The sequence below is a fragment of the Rattus rattus genome, chromosome 5 (assembly GCF_011064425.1).
Source record: "Rattus rattus isolate New Zealand chromosome 5, Rrattus_CSIRO_v1, whole genome shotgun sequence".
Taxonomy (NCBI): Eukaryota; Metazoa; Chordata; class Mammalia; order Rodentia; family Muridae; genus Rattus; species Rattus rattus.
This window is the reverse complement of record NC_046158.1, coordinates 124,215,448-124,240,350: the sequence shown is the minus strand read 5'-3', so window position 1 is coordinate 124,240,350 and position 24,903 is coordinate 124,215,448. Positions and strand designations below refer to the sequence as shown.

General features: G+C 43.3%; 1 protein-coding gene across 1 annotated transcript in view; it reads right to left on the bottom strand.

Moving 5' to 3' along the window:
• Positions 1 to 893: 893 nt before the first annotated feature.
• Positions 894 to 24,903, bottom strand: part of Sec23b (SEC23 homolog B, COPII coat complex component) — a 38,059-nt gene continuing 14,049 nt past the window's right edge. The window contains exons 11-21 of the mRNA XM_032904335.1: positions 24,317 to 24,440; positions 22,301 to 22,381; positions 19,128 to 19,217; positions 18,109 to 18,215; positions 15,102 to 15,255; positions 12,081 to 12,158; positions 7,218 to 7,379; positions 5,585 to 5,671; positions 5,021 to 5,176; positions 4,469 to 4,534; positions 894 to 1,358 (exon numbers count right to left, since the gene is read on the bottom strand). Coding sequence (XP_032760226.1) covers positions 1,269 to 1,358; positions 4,469 to 4,534; positions 5,021 to 5,176; positions 5,585 to 5,671; positions 7,218 to 7,379; positions 12,081 to 12,158; positions 15,102 to 15,255; positions 18,109 to 18,215; positions 19,128 to 19,217; positions 22,301 to 22,381; positions 24,317 to 24,440 — 1,195 coding nt within the window. The 3' untranslated portion in view covers positions 894 to 1,268. The remainder of the gene's footprint in view (positions 1,359 to 4,468; positions 4,535 to 5,020; positions 5,177 to 5,584; positions 5,672 to 7,217; positions 7,380 to 12,080; positions 12,159 to 15,101; positions 15,256 to 18,108; positions 18,216 to 19,127; positions 19,218 to 22,300; positions 22,382 to 24,316; positions 24,441 to 24,903) is intronic.

The window sequence follows — 24,903 nt, the reverse complement described above, 5'->3', positions numbered from 1 at the left end:
AGTGATTGCAAAACTAACACCCCAAAAATATTGATCCTTCCTCATCTGTTATTCTGCTCGCCACCTCTGAATACCTTGCTCTGGTTTAAGACTAACTTTTCTCTTCTATCCTTCCTGACATTCAAGTCCCAGGTTTTCCCACCAGAACTGACCGCTTCAGCCCCTGTCTGAGGTAAGTGAGAGATGTGCCTTGACTTCAAACAGAGCTCAGAGTCTTCATGAGGTACACTGGACTCAGGGGTACCCACTTAGCAAGCATTCAACTCTGTACCCCCTCTGAAACCCAGAAGTGGGACTGTATGCCCATGTCCTCCGTGCCAGTCTCTTGGAGGTGCTCTCACCTCATTTTACTATTAGAATACCTGGCTTTCCTCTGTTCATTTGTAACAGATAGATAGGTCCAATGAGGAAATTTTAGTTCCAATCTACTTTTAGTTTTATGTACTCCTCTATAAGATGTGTCTCAATTATAAATTATATAAAAATCTTCTAGAAAATGAAATATATAAATTCTTGACATCTGAAATGTTAACTGTTGCACAGTAAATGCTTCTACAGAAGAACAAATATGAACTCAAAAAGTGGACAACTGTCATCAGTCAGGCGCCCGACATCCAACTCATAATTCTCTTTCAGGCTCAACTTGGGGCTGGTGAGAGTGCTCAGTAGGTAGACACATGCCAAGATTTGATGCCTGAGTTTTATTCCTGGGACCCACAAAATAGAAGGAGAAAACCACCTTCAGCATGACCTCCATGAGCATGAATATGTGCATGCTCTCTCTCTCTCTCTCTTTCTTTCTCTCTCTCTCTTTCTCTCTCTCTCTCTTTCTCACACACACACACACACACACACACACACACACACACACGCAAAATAAAAATTTGCATTAGTGTTATTTTTGGCCAAAGCCATCCTCATCCAGATTTATTTCCTTTATGATCATTAAGACTGTCACTTAAACAAGTAGTCAAAAATACATAAACTCTGATTTTATAGACTCTAAAGCATTAAGGTACAAAAAGTAAGTAACATCTACAATTAGCAGAACATTTATGACATATAATTTCATGTATAGGAAAACAGGTAGAGAGGACTACAAATAAATTATAACCTGAAGACATACTATAACCTGAAGACATACATATAAAAAAAGCCTTGGGTTATTTATTAGAATCTCCCAGAAAGGTGAATGATGCTAGGACACTATCAACAATGTGAACACAATCTGACAGCATTTTCTTCCACTTCTAGGCTGTGCTACCAGCTTAAGAGGCACTGGACACAGCCAGCTTCTTCAAATGATCCATGAACACCTGCAGGCTGACATCGTCTGTCAGGATGGGCGCTCCAGTTTCCTGAAATAAAACCAGAAAGGCTTACTGACAAGGAACTCAACAGCCACATTTGATTCCCAAGCTGCTCAGGGCCTTCTGCCCTAAAACATTCAAAGGTATCACCTTTGTCCCTCACCACCCTGTGTTCCGCCTAGCTAATGCTATCCATCAGAAGCTTGCTTTCCTCTAAACCCTTTCCTGAGACTGGGCATTCCTGCCACTGCTGAGAGGGCTGAGTATATAGCTCTCTATTTCATCCCTTCTCAGAGTCCTAGAGACCTGTCTGAAATTATCTGGAGCTCCTCTCCAGTCGTGAACCCTCCAAGACTTGTACACCAGCCCCGCATGGAGCACGCCAAGGCCAGCACCACACCTATCTCTGAAGTGTGCTAACAGAAAGGTGTCACAGGCAAGTGAATGAATGACACTAACACTAGATGCTATTTATACATCAGAGCACATTTATGAATTAATGTTCCAGGGAAAAAGACTGGATAGAAATCAAAGTCTGTAGCAAGATATCAAATTTGAAAAGAACTAACATATGAACACACCTAAAGGTATTTAGTTTGTATTGCCTAGAAGGTAGCTAGAAATAGTGCTATGGGTAATTTATCTCTTTCTTTCCTAAAATTCAGTAGTCATGAGTATAAGAGTATAGTGTTAGAGGTATGACAATCCCAAAGGTCCAAATCAATTACAGAGCCATAGTCACAGAACAGAAGAATCAGAACATTTTTCTAAAAAGCAGTGGCTTTATTAATGTCAGATAAGGTAGATGTTACTGCAGAGAAAATTATTAGAGACACAGGAGGGCTAAGAAAACATAATTCTAAATATGCACACACCAAACGGGGCTGCGAGGCATGTGAGGAAGTAACTAATGAAGGAACAGAGGAAGACATAAACCAAGAGCTGGGGCTAGAAAACCCATTTCCAAACCAGTAGAATGACAAATAGCTGTAAAGATACATAGGAACGCAGCGATGCCACCAACTGTGACCAGACTGAATTAACATTGGCAGAGCATGCCACATGGCTGCTCAATACACATTCTTTTCAAGTGACTCTGGAACATAAAGCAAAACGGATCCTGTCCCCAGATCATAAAACAAACTTCAAACAAATTTAATAGAACTGAAGTCATACAAAGTATGTTTCCAACCAAAATAGAATCTACACAGAAATCAGTAACAAGAAACAAGGAAAACTCTGCATAGTTGGAAACCAAGCAACACACACCAAAACCGACGAGACACAGCAGCAGCTGACAGGGAGCAGCAGAAACCAGGGGAAGAGCGTCACACTGACAACCACCTGCTTATGTATTCACTAGTCACCTACTTATTTGTTTATTTTACGAGTATAGGTGTTTTACCTGCATGCATGTCTGTCTTGTGCATGCAGTGCCTTTGGAGACCAGAAGAGGGCATTGGATCCCATAGGACTGGAGTTAAGGATGGTTGTAAGCCACCATATGGGTGCTGAGGACCAACTGGGCTCTCCTGAAGAGCAGCCAGGGAATGCTCTTCACCTCTGAGCCCTCTCTCCAGGCCCACACACCAACCATTTATGCTCTATCACCAGAGGAAAAGAACTCTAAAGGAAACAGAAGACAGCAGCAGAACAGAGGTCCCAAGGCTGAAAACAGAGATGATAGAGAAAGTCAGGGAAATGAAACACTGGTACCTTTGAAGAAAAGTAAACTTCCAAACTCTAGCAGGCCAGGGGAAGGAGATGAAATTGACTAATATAAGGAACAAAACTGGAATGCGACCACAGAGTCTTTGGACAACTAAAGAATGGTGTGTGTGTGTGTGTGTGTGTGTGTGTGTGTGTGTGTGTGTGTTTGACAGCCTAACAAAAATGATTCCCCAAAGCACACAACTGCCAAATTACTCAATAAAGATAATTTTGAAGGCCCTGTCACTATTACAGAAAATGAATTAGGAATCTAAAAGACATCTCTATGCTCTGACAGTTTTACTGGAAAATTCTAGTCAATTTCTCAGGAGTAATTCCAGCAAGATAGCACATACATGATTTTAATCACAGGAACACTGAGCGGATTACTGAGTGGCAAATGTTAAGATATGGCAGGTAACAGTGGTTATGAAAGGCAATATGAGAGAGAGATCAACATAGTGACAGAAATGCCTATATCACTGACAATATCCTGACCATGATATTGAATTATTATTTTTCAGAATGTAGCTATTATCTTAAAAATTATTTTTAGAGGTTGGGGATTTAGCTCAGTGGTAGGGCGCTTGCCTAGCAAGCGCAAGGCCCTGGGTTCGGTCCCCAGCTCTGAAAAATAGAAAAGAAAAAAAAAAAAAAAAAAAGCCCAGCATCAAAAGGGCTGGAGAGATGGCTCAACGGTTAAGAGCACTGACTGCTCTTCCAGAGGTCCCGAGTTCAAATCCCAGCAAAAACATGGTGGCTCACAGCCATCTGAAATGAGATCTGATACCCTCTTCTAGTGTGTCAGAAGACAGCTACAGTGTACTTATATATAATGAATAAATCTTTAAAAAAATTATTTTTAGGAGATCTCTTTATAGAATTACAATTTTTTTTTTTTTTTTTGAGACAGAGTCTCAGTTTGTAGCCTTGGCTAGCCCAGACTCAGCAATCCACTGGATTCTGCATGCAGAGTGCCGGGATTAAAGGCATGTGCCAGTCATGTTCAACTTTTGTATTATTTCTTATAACTGCAGATAAACCTACGGTTATCTCAAAGCCAAGTTTAATTTAAAAACATTTTAAGGATCATTGAGAGAGAAAGAAACTTGGGGAATATTAAGGAATGGAGTCAGGCTGACAGTGAACACAAGATAGATTAACAGGGAGCAGGAGATGGCATATAGACAAGAGATAGAAGTTGAGGCCACGTTCCATGTGCACGAGGAGAGCTGCACAGAGGCCGCGTTGGTGCACTCTACCCCTAGCACAGTAAACTGTGTATAGGAGACCCACATAGGTAGTACCCCACTCACAACACAATATGTTACCCCTACAAAGTTCCAACTCATTCTGTCCCTCAACCACAACAGGCCCAATTTATGGGCTCAAAGAGGCTTTAAATAAAAATAGATGAGCTTTCTCCCCAAATACCTGATGATTCTTACCTGTCCCCAAGCATACAGGTTATTGTGTGTCTGAGAAGGATTAACTTTAGACAACAGGAATCGAGCCTTTAAAAAGATATTTTAAAAATTAAAAGCAATATTAGTGTACAAAAAAGTAAAGATTTTACAACATTTCCTTATTTAAATTAGAGGGAGTTTGGGTTTTGTTTTTTGTTTTTTTTAGAAATCTATTGCTTTCATCTTAAGCCCAGGCTCCTCACCTACAAATGCTCCAGAAATATTGAGAATCGTATACTTTTGTATCAGCACATTCATTTAACAAGTCACCACTAGGCACGGCAAGGTACATGTCAGAAGCAGAGATATGAGGATCATGAGTTTGCGGCCAACCTTCGCTATACCTAGGAAGCCTCAGGCCAGCCTGGAAGTGCAATAAACTAAAACAAAACAAAACTCACAGCTGAAAGACCACCTGTATGGAAATTTACCCACCACATAAAACTGTAACCAGCCTACTTACATTAATAGCTATAAAATAAGTCATGAACAACAACAAGAAAATCCATTAGCGCTAGAACAGGGCTCACCCACCTGACTGCCACCGTGCTCTGTGTTGATATATCGTGGCATTGGGAAGCGTGCTTGCAAAATTTCTTGGGCATCATCCAGCGGTGCCTGCAGAAGGTGCTTGAAGTTCTCATACTCAGGCATGTCCTGGTAGCCAGCTTTCCGCCACTGGGCTATGGTCTACACCAAAACAAACCAACCAGAACTGCTGGTGAGGCCCTGCTAACAGAACCCACTGACACCTGAGACAGTTTTCCACTAGCACAATCCAAAGAAGGGCAAGAAGTCCATGACAGCTGGTATGAACTGTTCGCCTGACAAATTCTAGGATCACCTAAGGCTGGCCTCTAGGCACCAAGCCTGATGACTGAAATTTGACCCCTGGACCGGGTGGTGGGTGAAGAAAGCAGCCTGCTACAAGGTGTCCTCTGACCACCACATTCACATTGGAAGGTATCTGCCCCAGGACCAAGATGGTGGAAAGACAGAAATGACTCCCCAAGCTGTACCACAGATTCACAAACATATACACACAATAAACTGAAGTAAAGAGCAGGGGAAAAAAAGAAACTGATGACCACATCTTACCTCACCAAGGTAAATGACAATTTGGAAGAAAGTATCCATCAGCAGAATTCTGTCAGCTAGAATGCTACTGCTGTCCAGGAGTACAGGCTATGGAAAGACAGACAGCATTGGTCTTCCCTCTACACAGACGGCAATCCAACCCCAAATGCACAAGCCCACAAAACAGCCATTTGCAAATGGTTCCAGCACAAGGCTTCCCCTCTTCACACACTGCTATCTTCCACTCCCCAAACTAGTAACTGGTAGCTCTAAATCTCAGTTTTGTAGAAGAAACAAGCCCCTGGCACTCCATCAACCGGGGATAGAAACTGATGCCATCCTGTGATCCAGAAGCCAGAACATCATCCTGAGCTTTCTGTTTGGTGCAAGAACTACTCTTAACCAGCTGATCTCTCAAGTCTCCTGCAGCTACAGCTAAAATGAACAGGGATGCCTACTGGAAACACAGAATTTAATGTAAGATTTTAAAGTTTACCACAAAATATATTATGATTTTTATTTCAATAATAAAAAGCAACTTGTACTCGTTTCAGAAAATCTGTAGCTGAAAACAAGTAATACTCATCTTTTGGTTCACTTCCATATCCTTTATTTTTATAGTCCTAGTATATGCAGCTTAGAGTTTATTTTCTTGTTACCCCTTTTTAGTTTAAAACCTTTATTGGCTTTATTTGCAAGTTGGACAGCATTGCAGTCATTAAGTTTTTAAGGCGTTTTCTGTGGTCCACTTGCCCATCACAGCTCCAAGTGGAGGCTGCTAGAGCCAGAGGGACCTCGCTGTGACAACTGCTCCAGCGTCTCTTCACCTCCTCCTCTGCTACTGATCTCCACTCTTGCACAGGATGGGTTCACTTCTGCTCAAACACTGCTCCATTAGGTTTTAAGGCTAAACTTTCTCCAGAGTGTTTGTCACAGGGCATTCTTTACTAAAAGATTTATACTTCGGTTTTTTTGTTTTGTTTTGTTTTTTTAACCACACAACATCTTAACATTTTACAGCTTTATGTAAATTATGTGACTATTCTTAGAATACTTAACTACTTCCTTCTACCAAGTACATGGATTGTCATCGACTCCTTTTTACCTGGGCCTCATGCATTCACGGCCAGACCAACCCCGAATTCTCTTGGAATAGTTCATTTTCTGTTTCTTCACATAAAACTTATTTTGTATCCATAGTCATATTTCTCTCAGATACCTCACATGGTTGGAATTACTGAGCAAAGTATGCAAACTCAAAACATTGTGGTTTTTAAGGTTTTCTTTTTTCTTTTGTTTTGGTTTTGGGTTTTTTGTTTTGTTTTGTTTTGTTTTGTTTTGAAATATATTCTTACTTTCCACACACCCACACAAAAAGCTTTATCTTTTGACTTTTCCTATTTATTTATTTATTTATTTATTTCGGAGCTGGGGACCGAACCCAGGGCCTTGCACTTGCTAGGCAAGCGTTCTACCACTGAGCTAAATCCCCAACCCGACTTTTCCTATTTTTTTAAATACTCAGAAACAACATAAAGTTACTATAAACTCAACATTTTGTTTAGTTCTGCCCTAAGACTATATTTGATAAAGGGAAACAAAGAGCCCTTGTGACGAGGTCACGGCTGAGACAAGCGTGTGTGAGCAGCCTCACCTCTGGGGGTCCGTGGAAGGAGTAAGAGTAGAGAATGGGCTGGATCATGATGAGGGACTGAGTCAGATCCTGCCGGGCAAAATGGTGTCTATAATAGGACGACTCGTCAGGACTGTTGTTAAACACTTGAAGAAATGGAGATCTCCTCAGATGGAACATGAACTGCGTTTGCAAAAGCAAGAGAGAGAGAGGCAAGTGAGTACATCCATGATGCTAGACACACAGAGTCAAGTGAATACATCCATGATGCTGGACACACACAGTCAAGTGAATACATCCATGATGCTGGACACACAGAGTCAAGTGAGTACATCCATGATGCTGGACACACAGAGTCAAGTGAATACATCCATGATGCTGGACACACACAGTCAAGTGAGTACATCCATGATGCTGGACACACAGTCAAGTGAGTGCATCCATGATGCTGGACACACAGAGTCAAGTGAATACATCCATGATGCTGGACACACAGAGTCAAGTGAATACATCCAAGTGAGTACATCCATGATGCTGGACACACAGAGTCAAGTGAGTACATCCATGATGCTAGACACACAGAGTCAAGTGAATACATCCATGATGCTAGACACACAGAGTCAAGTGAATACATCCATGATGCTGGACACACACAGTCAAGTGAGTACATCCATGATGCTGGACACACAGAGTCAAGTGAATACATCCATGATGCTGGACACACAGAGTCAAGTGAGTACATCCATGATGCTGGACACACAGAGTCAAGTGAGTACATCCATGATGCTGGACACACAGAGTCAAGTGAGTACATCCATGATGCTGTGCACACAGAGTCAAGTGAGTGCATCCATGATGCTGGACACACAGAACCGATCTACTCTGGATCTCTAAAACATGAGCCTGAACTCAAAAAAATCTGTGGGTTCACAAACACGAAGAAGGTGCAGCGGAGCCAGCAGAAGACAGAAATAGCGAGTGTCTTTCACTGGACACACAGTCAAGGTGGGTTTTGTTTGTTTTGTGACAAAATGACCTTGTCTGTCTGGCCTCAAACCTGAGACCCTCCTGCCTCACCTCCAAGTGCTGGAATTAAAGTGTGTGTCCCTCTTGCTCTTTGTTCTTCTTCTCTGCTCTTGTGCCCTCTCTGTCCTTGTCCCTTCTCTCCCCACCCACACCCCTCTTCCCTCCACGTGCTCAAGGCCCGCCGTTCCTCTCCTTTCCTCTCCTCTCCTCCTCTTCCCTCATTAAACCTCTCCGCATTGGGGTTGGGGGGCGTGTCACCACATCTGCCTCAGTGTTGGGATAATATTATTGTGCACTGTGTAAAGACTCTCTTTGTATTATTCAAATGCTTATTTCTGTGCCCTAAAGAGCAGAGAGTTGAGTGCAGGCTGGACTTTGGTATTGTTATTCATATGGCTACATCATACTTTGTAAATACTCTCTCTCTCTCACCTTCCGATTGGTTTAATAAAAAGCTGATGGCTATAGCAAAGGCAGGAAGTAGAAGGCGGGACTTCCAGTAAGATAGGAACTCTGGGAGAGAGTCAGGCTTGGGAAGAGGGGATTCAACAGGTAGACATAAACAAGCATGTCTGGACTGCAAGAGAAGTAATTAACAGGCCACATGGCAGAACTTAAGTTAGGATGGAGGAGTTAAGTTATATGAGCTAGCTGGGAACAAACCTAGCTGTAAGTGCCTAGACATGCATAAATAAATATTTCTCCACGTCATTATTTGGAAGCTAACAGTCCCAAAAAAGTCATGTTATAGCTCAGTTAGATAAAAAAATTATAGAGATCTGGTGCACAAGAATGTGAATGTATTTAATACCACACAAGTATATATTTCAAATGGGTTAAGGTGATAAATTTGAGGCTAGAGATGCTGCTGCTGCAAAGGATGTGAATCCAGCTCCTAGCACCCAGGTGGCTTACAACTACCCACGATTCCAGCTCCAGGGGATCCACTGCCCTCCCTGAAAGCGCTGCACTCTTACTTACGTCCACAACTACACGTACACGCCACACGTTAAATCAGTCTGTAAAGTTATGTATTACTTAATTTTATGTATGTGAGTACCCTGTAGCTGTCTTCAGACACACCAGAAGAGGGCATCGGATCCCATTACAGATGGTTGTGAGCCACCATCTGGCTGCTGGGAATTGAACCCAGGAAGAGCAGCCAGTGTTCTTAACTGCTGAGTCATTTCTCCAGCCCCTAAATCTTTTTTTAAGTAAGTTTTTGCCTGCATGTGGTATATGTATGCATATGTGTGTAACAAACAGTTGTGTATGTGTACCTGTGTGTAACAGATGTGGAAAGCTCAAGTATGTCCTGTGTCTGTCACTCTCTGCTTTTACTTATTGAGGTGGATCTCTCATTTGGACCGAGAACTCAACAACAGGCTACCCTAGTTAGCCAGCTCGCCCTGGACATCCTGTCTGACTCCTGAGCACTGAGTTTTCTTTTTTATTTATTTATTTATTTTTATTTCATGTGCATTGGTTGGTGTTTTGCCTACATGTTTGTCTGTGTGAGGGAGTCAGATCCTCTGGAACTGGAGTTACAGACAGGTATGAGCTGCCATGTGGGTGCTGGGAATCGAATCTGGGTCCTCTGGAAGAGCAGTCAGTGCCCTTAACTGCCAAGCCATCTCTCCAGTCCAGCACTGAGAGTATAATAGCCACCATACCTACCCACCTTTTACCTAGCTAATGGAGATCTCCTTAGGCCCCAAGATGATACATTTTGGTTTTTTTTTGTTTTTGTTTTTAACCACAGTTTTAAAAAATGTCTTATGATTGTTGTTTTTTTGTATCATTTTTTGTGAGTATATGTGGGGGAAGGGAAGTGAGTTAATTTTACATGTATAGGTGTTTTGCCTTCATTTATGTCCATGTACTATGTGCATGCAGTCCTCAAGGAGGCCAGAAAAGGGAGTCAGATCCCCTAGAAGTACTGTTACAAAGAGTTGTTAGTTTCCATGTGGGGAATCAAACCTGTTTCCTCTGGAAGAGCAGTCAGTGCTCTTAAATGACTTCAACCCCTTAAGGATTTGATAATAATGGGGGAAGCAGGGGCATGTGCATGAGAGTGCAGGTCCACTCAGAGGTGTCGGACCTCCTGAAGCTGGAGTTAGTAACTGTGAGCGAACGGACATAGTCCTGAGAACTGAACTCAGATCCTCTGCAAATATGCTCTTAACAACCGAGCCATCTCTCTAACCCTTCTAGATAAGTTTTCCCCCTTTGTTTTGTTTTCAAAACTAGCTCTATAAACCAGGCTGGCTTCGAACTCACAGACATCTGCCTGCCTCTGCCTCCCAAGTGCTGGGATCAAAGGCTCACACCACAACCCACACCTAGCCCAGGTAAAATTTTTAAGATTTATTTTATTTTTATTTTATGTGTGTGTGTGCCTGTGTGATTGTATGTAACATATGGGCACACAACTAGGCCACACTAGGTGCTGGGTCCTTAAAGCTAAAGCTACAAGAGGTTGTGGGCTGCCAAATATAGCTGCTGGGAGCCCACGTTAGGGCCGTGAAAGAGCAGCACCCACTCTGTCTGACCATTTGCCCAGCCCCCAGCCCAAACGCCTTTGTTTGCATAAGCAAACCATAAGGTTTGTTTTTTAAAGAGCTCCCCATGAAGGTGCACACTCTGGAAGGCACCAGCTGTGAAGGCTTTTATGACTTGGTGTACAGAGCATCCTAAGGTACCAGTCAGGAGCCAAAGAGCCTAGGTCAGAGTCCTACTCCGTGGAGGTGACTTTGGGGAAGCTGCCTACTTTTTGGTGCCTCAGTTTCCTGACCTATAAACTACAGAGGTGGGTTTACTCTCAAGTGCTTATTCTGCAAGTAAGAATGGCTGTCACGGTTACCATTAAAAACCTTGATTTAGTATTTGGAACTTTAGGATGCTTTTACTTCTCAAGGCTCATTTTTATATTCTAGAGACATTTTAGAATTAGCCAGAGTCTGCCTGCCCTGCCATCAGTCATCACTGTCGTCCTCTCTGCAGACCTGACCCTCATTCTACCCTACAAGCTGTGTCCTGAGCGCTCGCGCTCTCTCTCTCTCTCTCTCTCTCTCTCTCTCACACACACACACACACACACACACACACACACACACACACACACACACGCCTGCTGTTCCTGTTCTCCTTCTTCTGTGGCCCTCTGGTCTCTCAGGATGAATCCTCAAACCCCACAGCTTCATCCCCGTCCCCAAACACAGTACACTCCCTTACTGTGGCTCAAACCTCAAAGCCTCAACTGTGCTTTTCCCCCAGACCTATTTTCTGTGGGAAGATATTCTTTCTCTTGAGCAAGTCCCTGGGGAGTACAGGACCTCTACAGTGCAGGGACCCTGGAGGGTGGAGGCTCTGGTGGAATCCAGTGGATCCAGGTGATGGGGATACCCAGAGAAGCTTCAGATCTGCCTGCTTTTCACATTGGCTTCTGAGGGAGGGTAGTTCACAGAAGGAAAGGATTTCACAGCTTTAAAGAGATTTCAAGTCACTAATCTAGACCAACCCTCCTTTCTAAAGATGAGGTAACAAAGACTCACAGGTCTCAGACCTCACCTAAGACCACCACCACCAGCAGCAGCAGCAGCGCCAGTTCTGACTCTCCGCCCTGACTGGCCAGCCCAGAGCTCTTTCACATCAACAGGCACCTGAAAGTCCCGGGACCCAGATACTGGCTGCTCACACATACAAAGCACTGTCCAAGTGCTATACCCTTGCTTGACTTCAACAGAGGCTCAGAAGAGATGGGATCTCAAACCATTAGTCTTCCTGTTCTACCAAACATGAAAAGTTAGGTTCTGATGATCATTCTTCTGTAATTCTCTTTAAAAACCTATTTCTTACCTGAGGATACAGAGAAAAGGAGTCTGACAGCCTGAAAGACGTGGGGTCTTCTTTGTTATACTGTCCAAACTTCTGACACTGTTGAAAGGAAATAGGGAAAGACAGAGTCTGAGTTAGTGCCACCTAGAAAAGTCCCACATGGGGCTGGAGAGATGCTCAGCGGTTAAGAGCACTGGCTGCTCTTCCAGCAAACCTGGGTTCAATTCCCAGCACCCACATGGCAGCCCACAACTGTCTAACTCCAGTTCCAGCGGATCCAACACTATCACACAGACATACTTGCAGGCAAAATACAGATGCAAATAAATAAACTAAAAGAAAAGTGCCAGACAAAAGCTATGTAGTGAGCTACAGCTCATGAACTCTAGCCTGGCTCTCAGGCACGAAGGGTAGAGAATGAGCAGGTCTTGTTAAAACACATATTTTGCATGTGAAGGCCCTGGGTTTATCCCTAGAATTTGAATCAGGAGGGGCTGCCCACACCTGGATCACTGGCAGTCGGGTCCCCTGAAGACCAACAGTCACTCATAGCTACTGAGGCATCTCTCCCACAGGACCTTCTGATCTTATAGACCTGTTTTCTAAGGTTTCAGCAGTTCTTTTTTTTTTTTTTTCAGAGCTGAGGACCAAACCCAGGGTCTTGGCTTGCTAAGCAAGCGCTCTACCACTGAGCTAAATCCCCAACCCCAGTTTAGCAGTTCTGTCAGCTCCTTCTTCCCTTCTTCCAAATGGTCGCTCCACTCCCACTGCACTGCCCTGTCTCAGCTACTGCCATCATGCCAGAAATCTTTCCCCGTAATTCTCCTTACATGGTGATGTTACTGGTAACACAGCAACATGCCTATCTTATTCCCTCTTGGGAATTACATGCAAGGGGCTCAAGAAATGGTGCAGGAGTTAGGAGCACCCATTCCTCTTGCAGAGGACCAGGGATCAGTTCCTAGTATGCATAAGGTGGCCAACAATCATTCATTAGGTCCAGTTTCATGAGATCCAACCCTTCTTCTGATGTCTACAAGCACAAGACATACATGTGGTACATATATATTATATATGCAAGGAAATTATTTATACACATAAATCTAAAAGAAAAAATTTTAAGAAAAACAATCACATATAAGTCTCTTCTTAAAGTTAAGGGAGAAATAATCAAGGTTATCCTCACTGCCTCTGCTCCCAGCTCCCAGCCTGCTCTCCTGTGACGGGACCTTCCTCTCACCATAGCTGAAGGGCACAGCTGCTGCCGCCTCCACGAGCTGCCTCATGCTGGGCCCTACTGGCCAAACTCTGCCTTCTCTCCTATCATGCCATTTATAAGAGGATCTGATTCAGGACTGACTTCCCACATGAAGCCTTTGCCAGCCCTTGGGACTCTGGTCATCTGAGGACAGTTTGTTTGAAATCCTGGCACTCCCAGATGAGTAACTTTATAAGGTACAGATATGGACCTGAGACATTTAACACACCTCCTTCCCAGGCTTTTGATCACAAACACAGGCTGAGAATCTGCAAGAAGGTGAGGTTCCATGGTGTGTCAGTTAGCTATTTATTGCCCATAGGGCTCCCACTCGCCCTTGTGTCTATGACATGGATGAAGCCCTTAAACTGCTTGCCCAGCTGCTGTGATACACAGCTTTGTCGACAGAGGGCAATGGAGTGACGGTCGGCTGCAGAGTCCTGGTGTGCTCATGGATTCCATGGAGCTGAGATGCTAGAGCACACCCAGCCAATTGAGACCCCAGTCCTTGTATCCTTCAGGTGAAAATTTTCCTTGGGAACAGATTTTCTCAGTCCCCAAGATGATAGACGTCATCTAATTCTAATGAGTTTCTAGCAAATTCCTTGGGTACAACACCATGATAATCTGTGTTATGAAAGACTCACTGGGCAATAGCTATGCTCTTTTACCTAGGCCTGGTCGGCCCGGTGGGAGAGGGCCTCTTCCTTTTGTTCTCTGTCTCAGCCCTAGAAGTAGAAGCCACTCATTCTATCTGCTAGTTATCTATGTAGCTCTCATTGTCCTGGAACTCGCTTTGTAGACCAGGCTAGCCTCAAACTCACATGAGTGCTGGGACTAAAAGCATGTGCCAGCCACTACAAGCATCGCTCTTCACTTGACAATCAATCCTCCTTTAGGCGACAACCTGCCTTTCCTGGAACCTAGGGCTTTACATATGCCAGACGGATCCTGTACCACTGATCTATACCCCAACCCCAGTTGTTTGTAATATAAAGCTTTCCCTTTTAAATTATTATTTGTGTTTACTTGGGTTATTGTTTTGTTTTTCAGAGTCATTGAGGACTCAATATGTACCTCATGCTGGCCTCGAGCCAGTGGCCCTTACTGCCTCTACCTCCCTAGTGCAGAGATTAGAGCCGGACACAACCACACTTCTTCTGTCTGTTCTCTCTTTCCTAATCAGACCTGGGTAAATACATAAGTTCAGGGTATTTCCCTGAACTTGCGTGCCTGGACTCCAATTTCTAAAGCCTCCTTTTGATCTCCTAGAATACCAGGCCATTGCAACCGGCAACAACTCCTCTAACTCAGCTTTTAGCACACATAGATTTGTACCATTCCCCAAATGGTCCATGTTGTTTCTTACACACTGCAAGGTCAGCCCTCAAATGAAAATGTACATTTAACACTTCTTTCATTTCTAGTGTTTGGCCTAAAGTGAGCAACTGTTAAATTCTTGCTATTTGACTATATAACGTCATAGGATTTGGGACTGAAAAGAGTCTCAGTGGTTAAGAGTACTTGCAGAGCCTGGGGTGCATTTCCTAGCACCAACACAGCAGTTCACATAACTTCAGTTCCAAGGAGATCAAACCTTCTTCTTGCCTCCACAGGCTCCTACAAACACTTGGTGCACACACATGCACTCTGGCATGCGCACACACAAGTAAATACATAAATACTTTTAAAACATAAAATATAATAGGCTAAAGCGGGAGTTTCCTTTTGTAGAAAGTGGAAGAGACACAAAGACTAAACTCTATGCATTGCTCCCATCTTACCAATCTGATGAGTTGTCGATCCAGCCACCGGAGCACGTCAGGCCCCTCCTCTGACTCCGCCCGGAACACTCCAAGCCGTGCCATCAAGACTGCTGCAGCCTCCTGGTCAAACGCTGCTTCTATGTGCCTCAGCTGACTCTGTGCATCTGCCCAACTGACAACCAGAGTTAGCACCAGACGTCTGACTGGAACTACCAAGGCGAGATCTCCACTCAGAGATCCCATTCCATTGTCCAAGACAAGGTTGCCCTGCATTTTTGTTAAGGAAGTTTGGCAGTCATTTTAGTCACTCTCAGGTGCTGGCTGAAGGTTAAAAGCACAACAGAAGGGGGCTGGAGAGATGGCTCAGTGGTTAAGAGCGCTGACTGCTCTTCCAGAGGTCCTGAGTTCAAATCCCAACAACCACATGGTGGCTCCCAACCATCTGTAATGAGATCTGAGTCCCTCTTCTGGTGTGTCTGAAGACAGCTACAGTGTACTTACATATAATAAATAAATACATCTTTAAAAAAAAAAGCACAACAGAAAAACTTCCCCATAATCTACCAGGCAAGTCTTAATTCAGACTGCCTTCCTCCAGGCCAGTCCTTATGAAAAATCTAAGCATTTACAACTTTACAAAAAGACTTCCTAGAATCCACCTCCTTGGAAAAGTGAATGAAGAACATGTATAAGAGATTTTCAGGTCACTAAAAATGAAAAGAGCTAAAAGATCATGAGGGAAGAAAAGCAAATGCAAATACATAATTATTCTGCAAACCAATGAAGAAAAGTGCTATCACCCTACACAGCTGGGCACGGAGGCACAGGCATATAAACACAGCACTTTCCAGGTGGGGCAGAGAGACAAGGATCTCCAGGTCATACTCAGCTACAGTGAGCTCAAGGTCAACCCAAGGAGAGGGTGGGGGGGGATGGGAAGAAAAAGAAAGAAAAGATTTTATAATCAATGGCAGACTCTGAGAAGATCCGATCTGTCAACCTGACACAACTTAGAATCAGCTGGGAAGAAAGTACCATTCAGGGACTACTTAGGACAGGTTGGCATGCTGAGGGCACCCATGCTATGAGGGATTTCTTTAAATCTTTTCCTTTCTTTCTTTTTTTTTTTTTTTTCCGGAGCTGAGGACTGAACCCAGGGCCTTGCGCTCTACCACTGAACTAAATCCCCAACCCCTCCTTTCTTTTTTAGAGACTTATTTTTTATGTTTATGTGTGTGTGTACAGGTGCCCTTGAAATTAAGAAAAGGGAGTTGGGTGTCTGAAACTGGTCACGGGCAGTGGTGAACCATGCCGCGTGGGTGCTAAGAACCCAACTCCAGGCCTCTGCAACAGCAAGTGGTCTTAACTACCGAGCTATCTCTCTTCACTGGGGTGGGAAGACCCAGCCCAGGGTGGGTGGTATCATTCCTTGGGTTTGGGTCCCAGACCGTGTAAGAGTGGAAGACATGGTTGAGTAGTAGGAACATATCTATTCTCAGCCTATGGATTGACTGCAGATGTGATCAGCTCCCTCAAGCTTCTGCCACTGTGGCTTCCCCTCTATAATGAACTACAACTTGGACTTGTGGGCTAAAATACCCCCCCCCCACATTGATGAACTAGAACAGGCTTGATCACAGAAGAGATAACATGAAATATCAACTCAATGATAAATGTGGAAATCTAAATGAAAATGAGATATTACTATTTGCATTTACATATTAATACCATCCACTATTAATGAGGTAGTGAGGTACTCTCCTTACCATACTGAGGAGAGCACAAATCACTTAGGGTAGCAGGTTTTGCAGTTTCTAGAATTTCAACTCTATGAAATGACTGACAAGAAATACACTTGGGGCTGAGGCTGTAGCTCAGTGGTAAAGTGAGAGAGCATGAGAGATGGACCCTGGTTCAGTCCCCAGTACTGTGGAGAGTATATCAGGAGGGAGAGGGAGAGGGTCAGGAAGAGGGAGAGGGACAGGGACAGGAAGAGGGACAGGAAGGGGGAGAGGGACAGGGAGAGGGAAACACTTCCATATACAAATGCCTAAAACTAAAATGTGAAAAGCAGCAGCAGGGAGTAGCACCTGCAGTCCTTTAACAGCAGCAGCAGCCCACATAAACTATGCAATAGTATGTGACCACTGAAATAACAACACGAGACATGCACACCAGGGATAAACACACACAGATATAAGTACACAGACATAGAAATAAGCTGGAGTGTGCAGTGAAGTTTACACAGCTTTAACTCTGAGAAGGGGAAGTAAAGACACCCATAAGTAAGTAGTTATTTCTCACTATCTACTGGAGACACCCCCTCCCCACCCCCTCGGTTATCAAGTCACTGATATAAAACAGCATAGTTCACCTGGGCATGGCAGGGCATGTCTTTAATCCCAGCCCACAGGAGGCAGAGACAGGCAGATCTCTGTGAGTTCAAAGCCAGCCTGGTGTACACAGTAAGTTCCAGAACAGCCAGGGATACATAGTATCTCAAAAATTAAATAAATAAATACAGATACAATGCCATGGTATTTGTAAACATCTAAATAGATTGTCCTACATCTCTACACTACCACTGACCATGGAAACGCTATATAAATAGCTGTTATACTGTATTGTTTATGGAATTTTTAAAGAAGTCCCTACATGTTTAATACAGACATAATGTCAAATAATATCTTCCATTCCAGTATGGTTAAATTTATGGTTATGAAACAGATGGATACAGAGGACCAACTGCACTTATGTTCTGTTTACTTCCTTAACAAGATGCATAATTTACTTATCTAACAAATAAAACAAAAAAAATTTTAATTAACTATATTGCTGCTGAAAGCTGATTTCTTCTTGGTAAGTGCATAAAGGTTCACTTGGGTTAACCAAGAAGGGCTGATCAGTGAGTGAGCAAGGAACTGGGAAAACCAGTCAAAGAACCAGAAAGCTAAAGTCAAAGCAGTTAAAACGCTCACAGGACACGCCTCAGCCTTGGTCAAGAAGAAAAAGACAAGACACTCACTTGCGGGCAATGGTGGTCACTCGGATGCGCTTCTGAGTGCTGGAATGTTGATACTGAGTGACAAACTGGATGGCACCTCTGCCTCCCTGGGGAATCGGGGCATTGTGCTACAGGATGAGAGGCCACACATCTGGTTACTGTCACAGGCATGACTTAAAAATGGTCCTTCTAAAGCACTGAGGTTCTCAGTACATTTTCATTGGTACACTTAGGACATGCATGTTCTATGGTATCATTGCATCTTATCTAAAAGGGAAAGGGGAGGAGGAGGAGGAACAGTAGCACATTCAAATGAACTGGGGCTGGCTATGTAGCTCAGTGATAGATCGTGTGCATACAATACATGAGGCCTTGGGTTCATCCCCAGTATCAGAAGGAATAAAGTAAACTCTCAGTTGACGAATTGGTGCTGAACTATTTAAAGATGAAAACCACGGGTGACTGCAAGTTGCTCTGAAGCGTATCAAAAATAAGCCAGGTGTGGTGACGTACACCTGTGATCCCAGGTGTGGCGATGTACACCTGCGATCCCAGCACTTGAATATGGAAGCAGAAGGATCCGAAGCTCAAAGCCACACTGGTCTACAAGACACCCTGTCTCATCTCCCCTGCACCCACAAAAGCACAGAAAATAAAATGGAGACAGTTAACAACGCGACTATGTAAAATAGATTATAGAATCTAAGTAGTGGTTATGCAGGTGTTCCTGTACAAGTCTTACCAACTCTTCTGGATATTTGTGATTTCTCATAACAAAATATTGGGAAAAGACTGATTCCCTCAAAAATTCATGAGTTATGATGGCTAAGAAAAGCCAGTACTCATCTCAGGACCTTGTCAGATCAACAATAAAGGAGCAAAGTAATTTGCTGCTTGATTCTAACTAAATGCTGGAGGGAATTTTAAAAGAGCACACCAAATTAACACAACAGCTAGCAGGATACCAAAGGTATATCAAGCCAGGACACAGTACATCCTAATAAATCAGAAGAAATTGTAACATGAATATTGCTACACACCTGATTGACAACTTCAAAGTAGATGCCAAGAGTAGACGAGGGATCCAGGCCACAGATCTTCCACTGACTTGTGCCACCAACACCAAGCTCCTAGGGATGAGAGGGGAATTTCAAAAGGCACATATGAAAATAAATCCTGAGGGAAACCAGGAATTAGAAACACTAAATGAGCGGGGTAGGTCACATTTGAACATTTGGTCCAAGCTAAAATTTTAAATTCTAGTAAAAACATTTAGAAAATGTGTAATTACAAACCAGAAGGAGTCTTGATGTTTACATTTATAGTATTTTTTAAATTAACCTTTTTATACAGGCACTCTAAATCATCTTAATACATCATATATATAAAACACATATATAGCATATAATACTTAAGTCAACAAAGAATCATGTCAAATGTTGGGGAAGAACACGAAGAGAATTGGTTTAAAAGCTGCAATTGCTTTTTTCATCACTATTAGATAAAAAAACAGAGCTGAAGATCAACTAGAAATCATAGGGACAGACAGAAGCTTTGAGCAGATTCCAGTTTTATCTTTAACCCTAACTTGCATTCACTCAAGCACAGGGAGGAGAGAAACAGCTTAAATACCACTGTGCAGAAGCAGATGCCCCAGACCGCAGACTCCTCTAGAGAAGATATTCAGCACTGCCTTCAACATCACTGTCTGGAAACATAAAAGCACAGAAACAGAAAGAAGAGACCAAAAGGTGAGGCTAGGCTCGGGCTTGAGAAATTAAGGCTACGGAACTGAAAGCAACGCTGGTGGGATTGGGAGAGCCACAGAGAGCAGTTGGGAGCAAACTGGGGCGAGAGCGCAGGCTAGGTGTTGTACCAGATGCTACTGCGAGATCATTGTTCATTTTCACAGACTTGACAATGAGGAAATGATATAACAGCCTTATTTTTAAAACACACACACTGTATATCACTTAAGAACCAAGTGTTATGACATCTGAAAATTATTTCCAAAGGTTTCTGAGAATAATGGTGGCAAAGCAAACATACCAGGAGGTCATAACTACACACAATGGGCAAATGCAGCACCAACTGCTATGGAATGCCGCAACACCTCCCAGTGGTGCTAGAAGATGGGTACACAGGAACACATGTACTGTTCCTAAGACTGCAGCATGATTGCAGCTGCGCTTTCCTTAACCCTGAAAGCATCCTCACCCTCCAACCAAAACTTCAATGCTGAATTCAAATGGAAACTAATCAGTGTGGTGCAAGTTTTAAAGTATCTTTTTAAAACCACTGCAGGAAGCTTCGCCAGGGAGACTTTCCAGCTCACAGAAAGTATTCTGCGTGGGGCAGCCTTCCAAAACCCTTCCACGCAAACAGGAATGGTGGTGCAAATCACTTGGCACACAGAGACAAACAACCTTCAGATGGGCTTTGGGGCAGAAAGTCCTTCATCCAAGGACTACAGAGGCGTGTATACAAATAGTGACCCCCCCTGCCAAGCTCGACAAAACTTTCATTTATATAGTCACTGCCAGTGTCGGCTCTGACATACAAGAGATATACAACTTGTATAGGGCTCCAGTGTGTCTGGTCCTAAGTATGCCAACCGACCAACCTCATTCACTCCTAACATTCTTAAGTAGATATTGCTATTTTCCCATTTTCTAGAAACACTCAATTATAAAGCGTTAAGAATTGTACCCAGGCCACTCAGCTAGTGAGTGTATGCACCCTAAGTCCACAACAGTTCTATCGTCCACCTCCCACTGTGGATGACAAGAAGGGAAGGACAAGACTGTGTAACAACATCCCAGGACACCTCAGAGACTGCAGTGATACAATTTTATAGGGGGGAAAAAGTTCTTGGATTCTAAAGGATTGAAATTTTGTTGGACCTCACAGTCAAATACACCTCTTGACCACAGGCTAACCTACTGTGCAATCAGTGTGTTGGAGTGCAACCTTAAATAACAATGTAACACTAACCTTACTTGCCTTGGACAGCCCATGAGTCAGCTTTTACACCTGAACTAATGCACCGAGCTAATCTTACATTATATACTCTCCCATGCTCCTGAGCCGGAGTAAGACACGTGTACATATGTATACATGCAGCTAACAACAGCCAACATGTTGGAAACGACCTTATAAAACAAATACTCACCGCGCATCTTAGAAACAACATCTAGGCATAGCTTGTTTGCAGCACTGAGTGCAAATTGGGGTTACTTGGGGTCAGTAAAAACACCTCTCCCCTTGTAAACCTGTTAGTGACTTTTGTAAAGAAACCCTCTTCCTTCTCCATGGGATCCTTCCTGGGTTGTTCAGTAAATACAGACCACAGACAGACAAAGGGAAAGTGAGACACCAGACAGCATTTAGACACCCATGGAGATCACGGATAGACCAGTAACTATGGACAGACAGAAGAACAGAGAGAAGTGAAGAGCTCAAACTTGGGCTTACTCTGGATCAAAGTAATCAAAGTGGAATCTGTGACTTCATCCCTTGGTGCAACACTCACTGATACATTTTCATATTCTGAGGTTACACTTAGTGCAACTCACTTACAACACTCACTGATACATTTTCATATTCTGAGGTTACACTTACTGCACGTAACCAATGCAGAAGAGGCCACATAAATCAGGTGCTGTGGCTTCTAGCAGCTAAAGCATGCTCACAGCATGGGGACTATCAGCAAAGCCACTTACTTACGCAAGGGGATGCCTGCACTTTGCTCTCATAACTAACAATACATATGCATCTGTATCACCCATCCACTGTCCGACCAACTAAGAGGTCTCACTCGTTATCAGCTGAGTGAGACGGGGCACCAACTCTAAGATATGGAGCACACAGGTTATTCTGGAAGAATTCTGAATTTGCTGTAGGGAATTGCTTTTGTTCTCAGTGAGACAGCATCCACATATCAGATGTTGTGGGAGGAACCTGAGATCTGGGTCCTCTTCATCAGCAGCTGTGTAAGGGTTAACTTAACCTCCCTGACTCCATGTTTTCTTCTCTGGTCAAAGACATATCAGTGAGCAGAAGGACAGATGACAATACCTCTTAGAGTTGTCATCAGTGAGGGTTAGAGCTCCTCTCAGACAAGTCCACCTCCCGTGATACAATACAAGATCATCACAGTCTGACTTAGCTAATGAGTTTACTACAGGGCAAGTGAGAAGGTGATTTTCCTTACATTTTCTGACACACATGGTCCTTTCACATTCAGAGACACGCATGGACCAATGGCACCTGCAATCTTCAGTTCCCGAGAGGTCTAAAACAAATCACACATTAAGTTAACAGTCAGCCTGCTGCTACTACAATCACAATACAAACTTAGAGGAAAATTCCCAGAGAAAATCGCTAATGGAGTACACTATCTAAATGCCCACTCAGGCTTTTCCGAGAACACTAGGAGCTGGTTAAAGCATCAACAAAGTCCACCGTAGAAAGTCCATCAGAAGACCAGGTGTAATGGTTCAATAGTAATACTCAGCAGGCTGAGGCAAAGGTGAAGAGTTCAAGGACAGCCTCGATGTATAGTGAGTGTATTTGAGGCCAGTCTGAGTTCATTAGACCATCTCAAAATCAAGACAAAGTTCTTTTGTTTGATTTGAAGCAGGATCCCCAAGTAGCTGAGACTGGCCTAGAAATCCATGGATAGCTCAAGTGAACTTACACTCACAATCCTCCTGCCTCTGCCTAAATGCTAGGATACAGGATGGCACCACCACACCTGGCCAGATGGCATTTTCAACTCTATTCATTTCCAACCTTTGATACTGTTATATATGAAAGGTAACAACTCTACCAACTGCATTACATTCTTTTCCAAATACCATGCATATTCATACTTATTTACATATTTCTATCCAGTAAACATTGTCTTGTATTCCTTTAAAAATACTGAATTCACAAACCCTAACAAAATGATAAGACCAACGGAGATCTTTTTCGTTTCTTTTCTTTCCTTTTCTTTTCTTTGAGGCATGTCACCTCTATGTAGTCCTGATTGTTCTGGAACTCACTACATAGACCAGGCTGGCTCTGAACTCACAGATTTTTCTGACTCTTAATTTTTTTTCTTAAATTATTATTTTAAAATCTGAGTTCATTTCAATAAAATGAATTCAGTCCACACCTCTTTTTGGGGGAGGCAGGGGTGATTTTAGACAGGGTTTCTCTGTGTAGCCCTAGCTGTTCTAGAACTAGCTTTGTAGACTAGGCTGACCTTGAACTCAGAGATCCACCTGCTTCTGCCTCCACAGTGCTGGGATTAAAGCATGTGCTCAACCCATTCCTCTTAGCTTTTACATAGATGCTGGGGTCCTAACTCAAGACACTCATGCTTACACAGCAGACACTACATCCACAGAGCCAGTTCCCTACCCCCTTTTTAACAACTTCCAACTCTGCTAAATAAGCAATGAAGCAAATGCCTTAAACATGTAAAGACACTGTTTAAAGCCTACCGTAGATAATTTAATGCTTTTCTCTAATTCTCTAACCAAGTTTCTAACAGCCCCTTTTAATGGTTTCTCAATTACTTAAGATTCAGCTGTCTAGGACTCTGATTTCCTACAAAGTATTTGAACACCAGCGTTCTTCTTAAATATAAACCCCACTCTGCAGTGCAGTGGCTCACACCGATGGCTGGGTGGATACTGACCATGTGTGACTTGTCTGTCTTTAAGCCCCAGTACGGTAACCAACACCCACCACACACCCAACTAACTCTACCTATCCTAAACCAGGGTGCAACAGAGCAGGGTCTGAGGGGAAAGAGAAACTTTCTGTTTAGAACCTTAATAAAACACATGGGTAATCCCTGAGAAGAAAGGAATACAGTGGACCACATACTTCGTGATATCCATCTTACTGGATCCTTTTAAGTGGTCATTAAAGCTTATATCTATCAGCTGAGGCTGCAGGGTCAAACTGAGCCACACTAATCCCAATCAAGTTTCAAAAGTCTGTCATATGGCTACGTACAATACAGCACACTGGAGGGAGAAGCAGCAGATCTCTAGGAGTCCGAGGCAAGCCTGTTCTAGACTAGTGAGTTCCAAGCCAATTGAGGATACACACAGTAAGACCCTGCCTCAAGTAAATAATAAATAATTAAATATTTATCATGCATGTATGAAAATGCTATAAGCTAATTATATAAGCTAATTTAAAATCAAACTTTTCTAGAAACCTACTGCACCTTGACTTCCAGTGTAGCACCGAACGCCATTCTGAAATCTCCATTGAAGTCTTTACTAAAAATCCTTTGGAAGGTCTGCTTGAAGAGAGAGGTGTTGAATGAGTCTCCCATCACCATGAGGCCTCTAGATAAGAAAGGGGGAGAGTACACATTTCAAAGGACTGGAAGCCATTTTGGTTGTTCCCGTAAGATTCGCAAACAATTCACACACACACACACACACACACACACACACACACACACACACACAGAATTTCCTCCCTCCCTGACAGGTGTCTCCAGGTGACCACGTGCCCCCTGTAAATTGAATGTTTAAAGGAAAAAGCACACCATCTCAGCGAGGAAACCCAGCACTAAGGGATCACCAGTGCTTTTTCCAGGAAAACCCTCTACTACCCCTCTAGCTCAGCCTGGGGTCACTGTGACTTTGCCTGAAATAATCCTCCTAGACCAGACCATGGACTGCTATTGTTTTCATGGTTGTTTTAGTGCTCCCTCCCATCCCACACCCATTACATGTGTCCATCATCTCCTTGTATGTGTGTATTTGTAAGTTTCTGTGTGGGTGGACATATGTCATGGAGGGG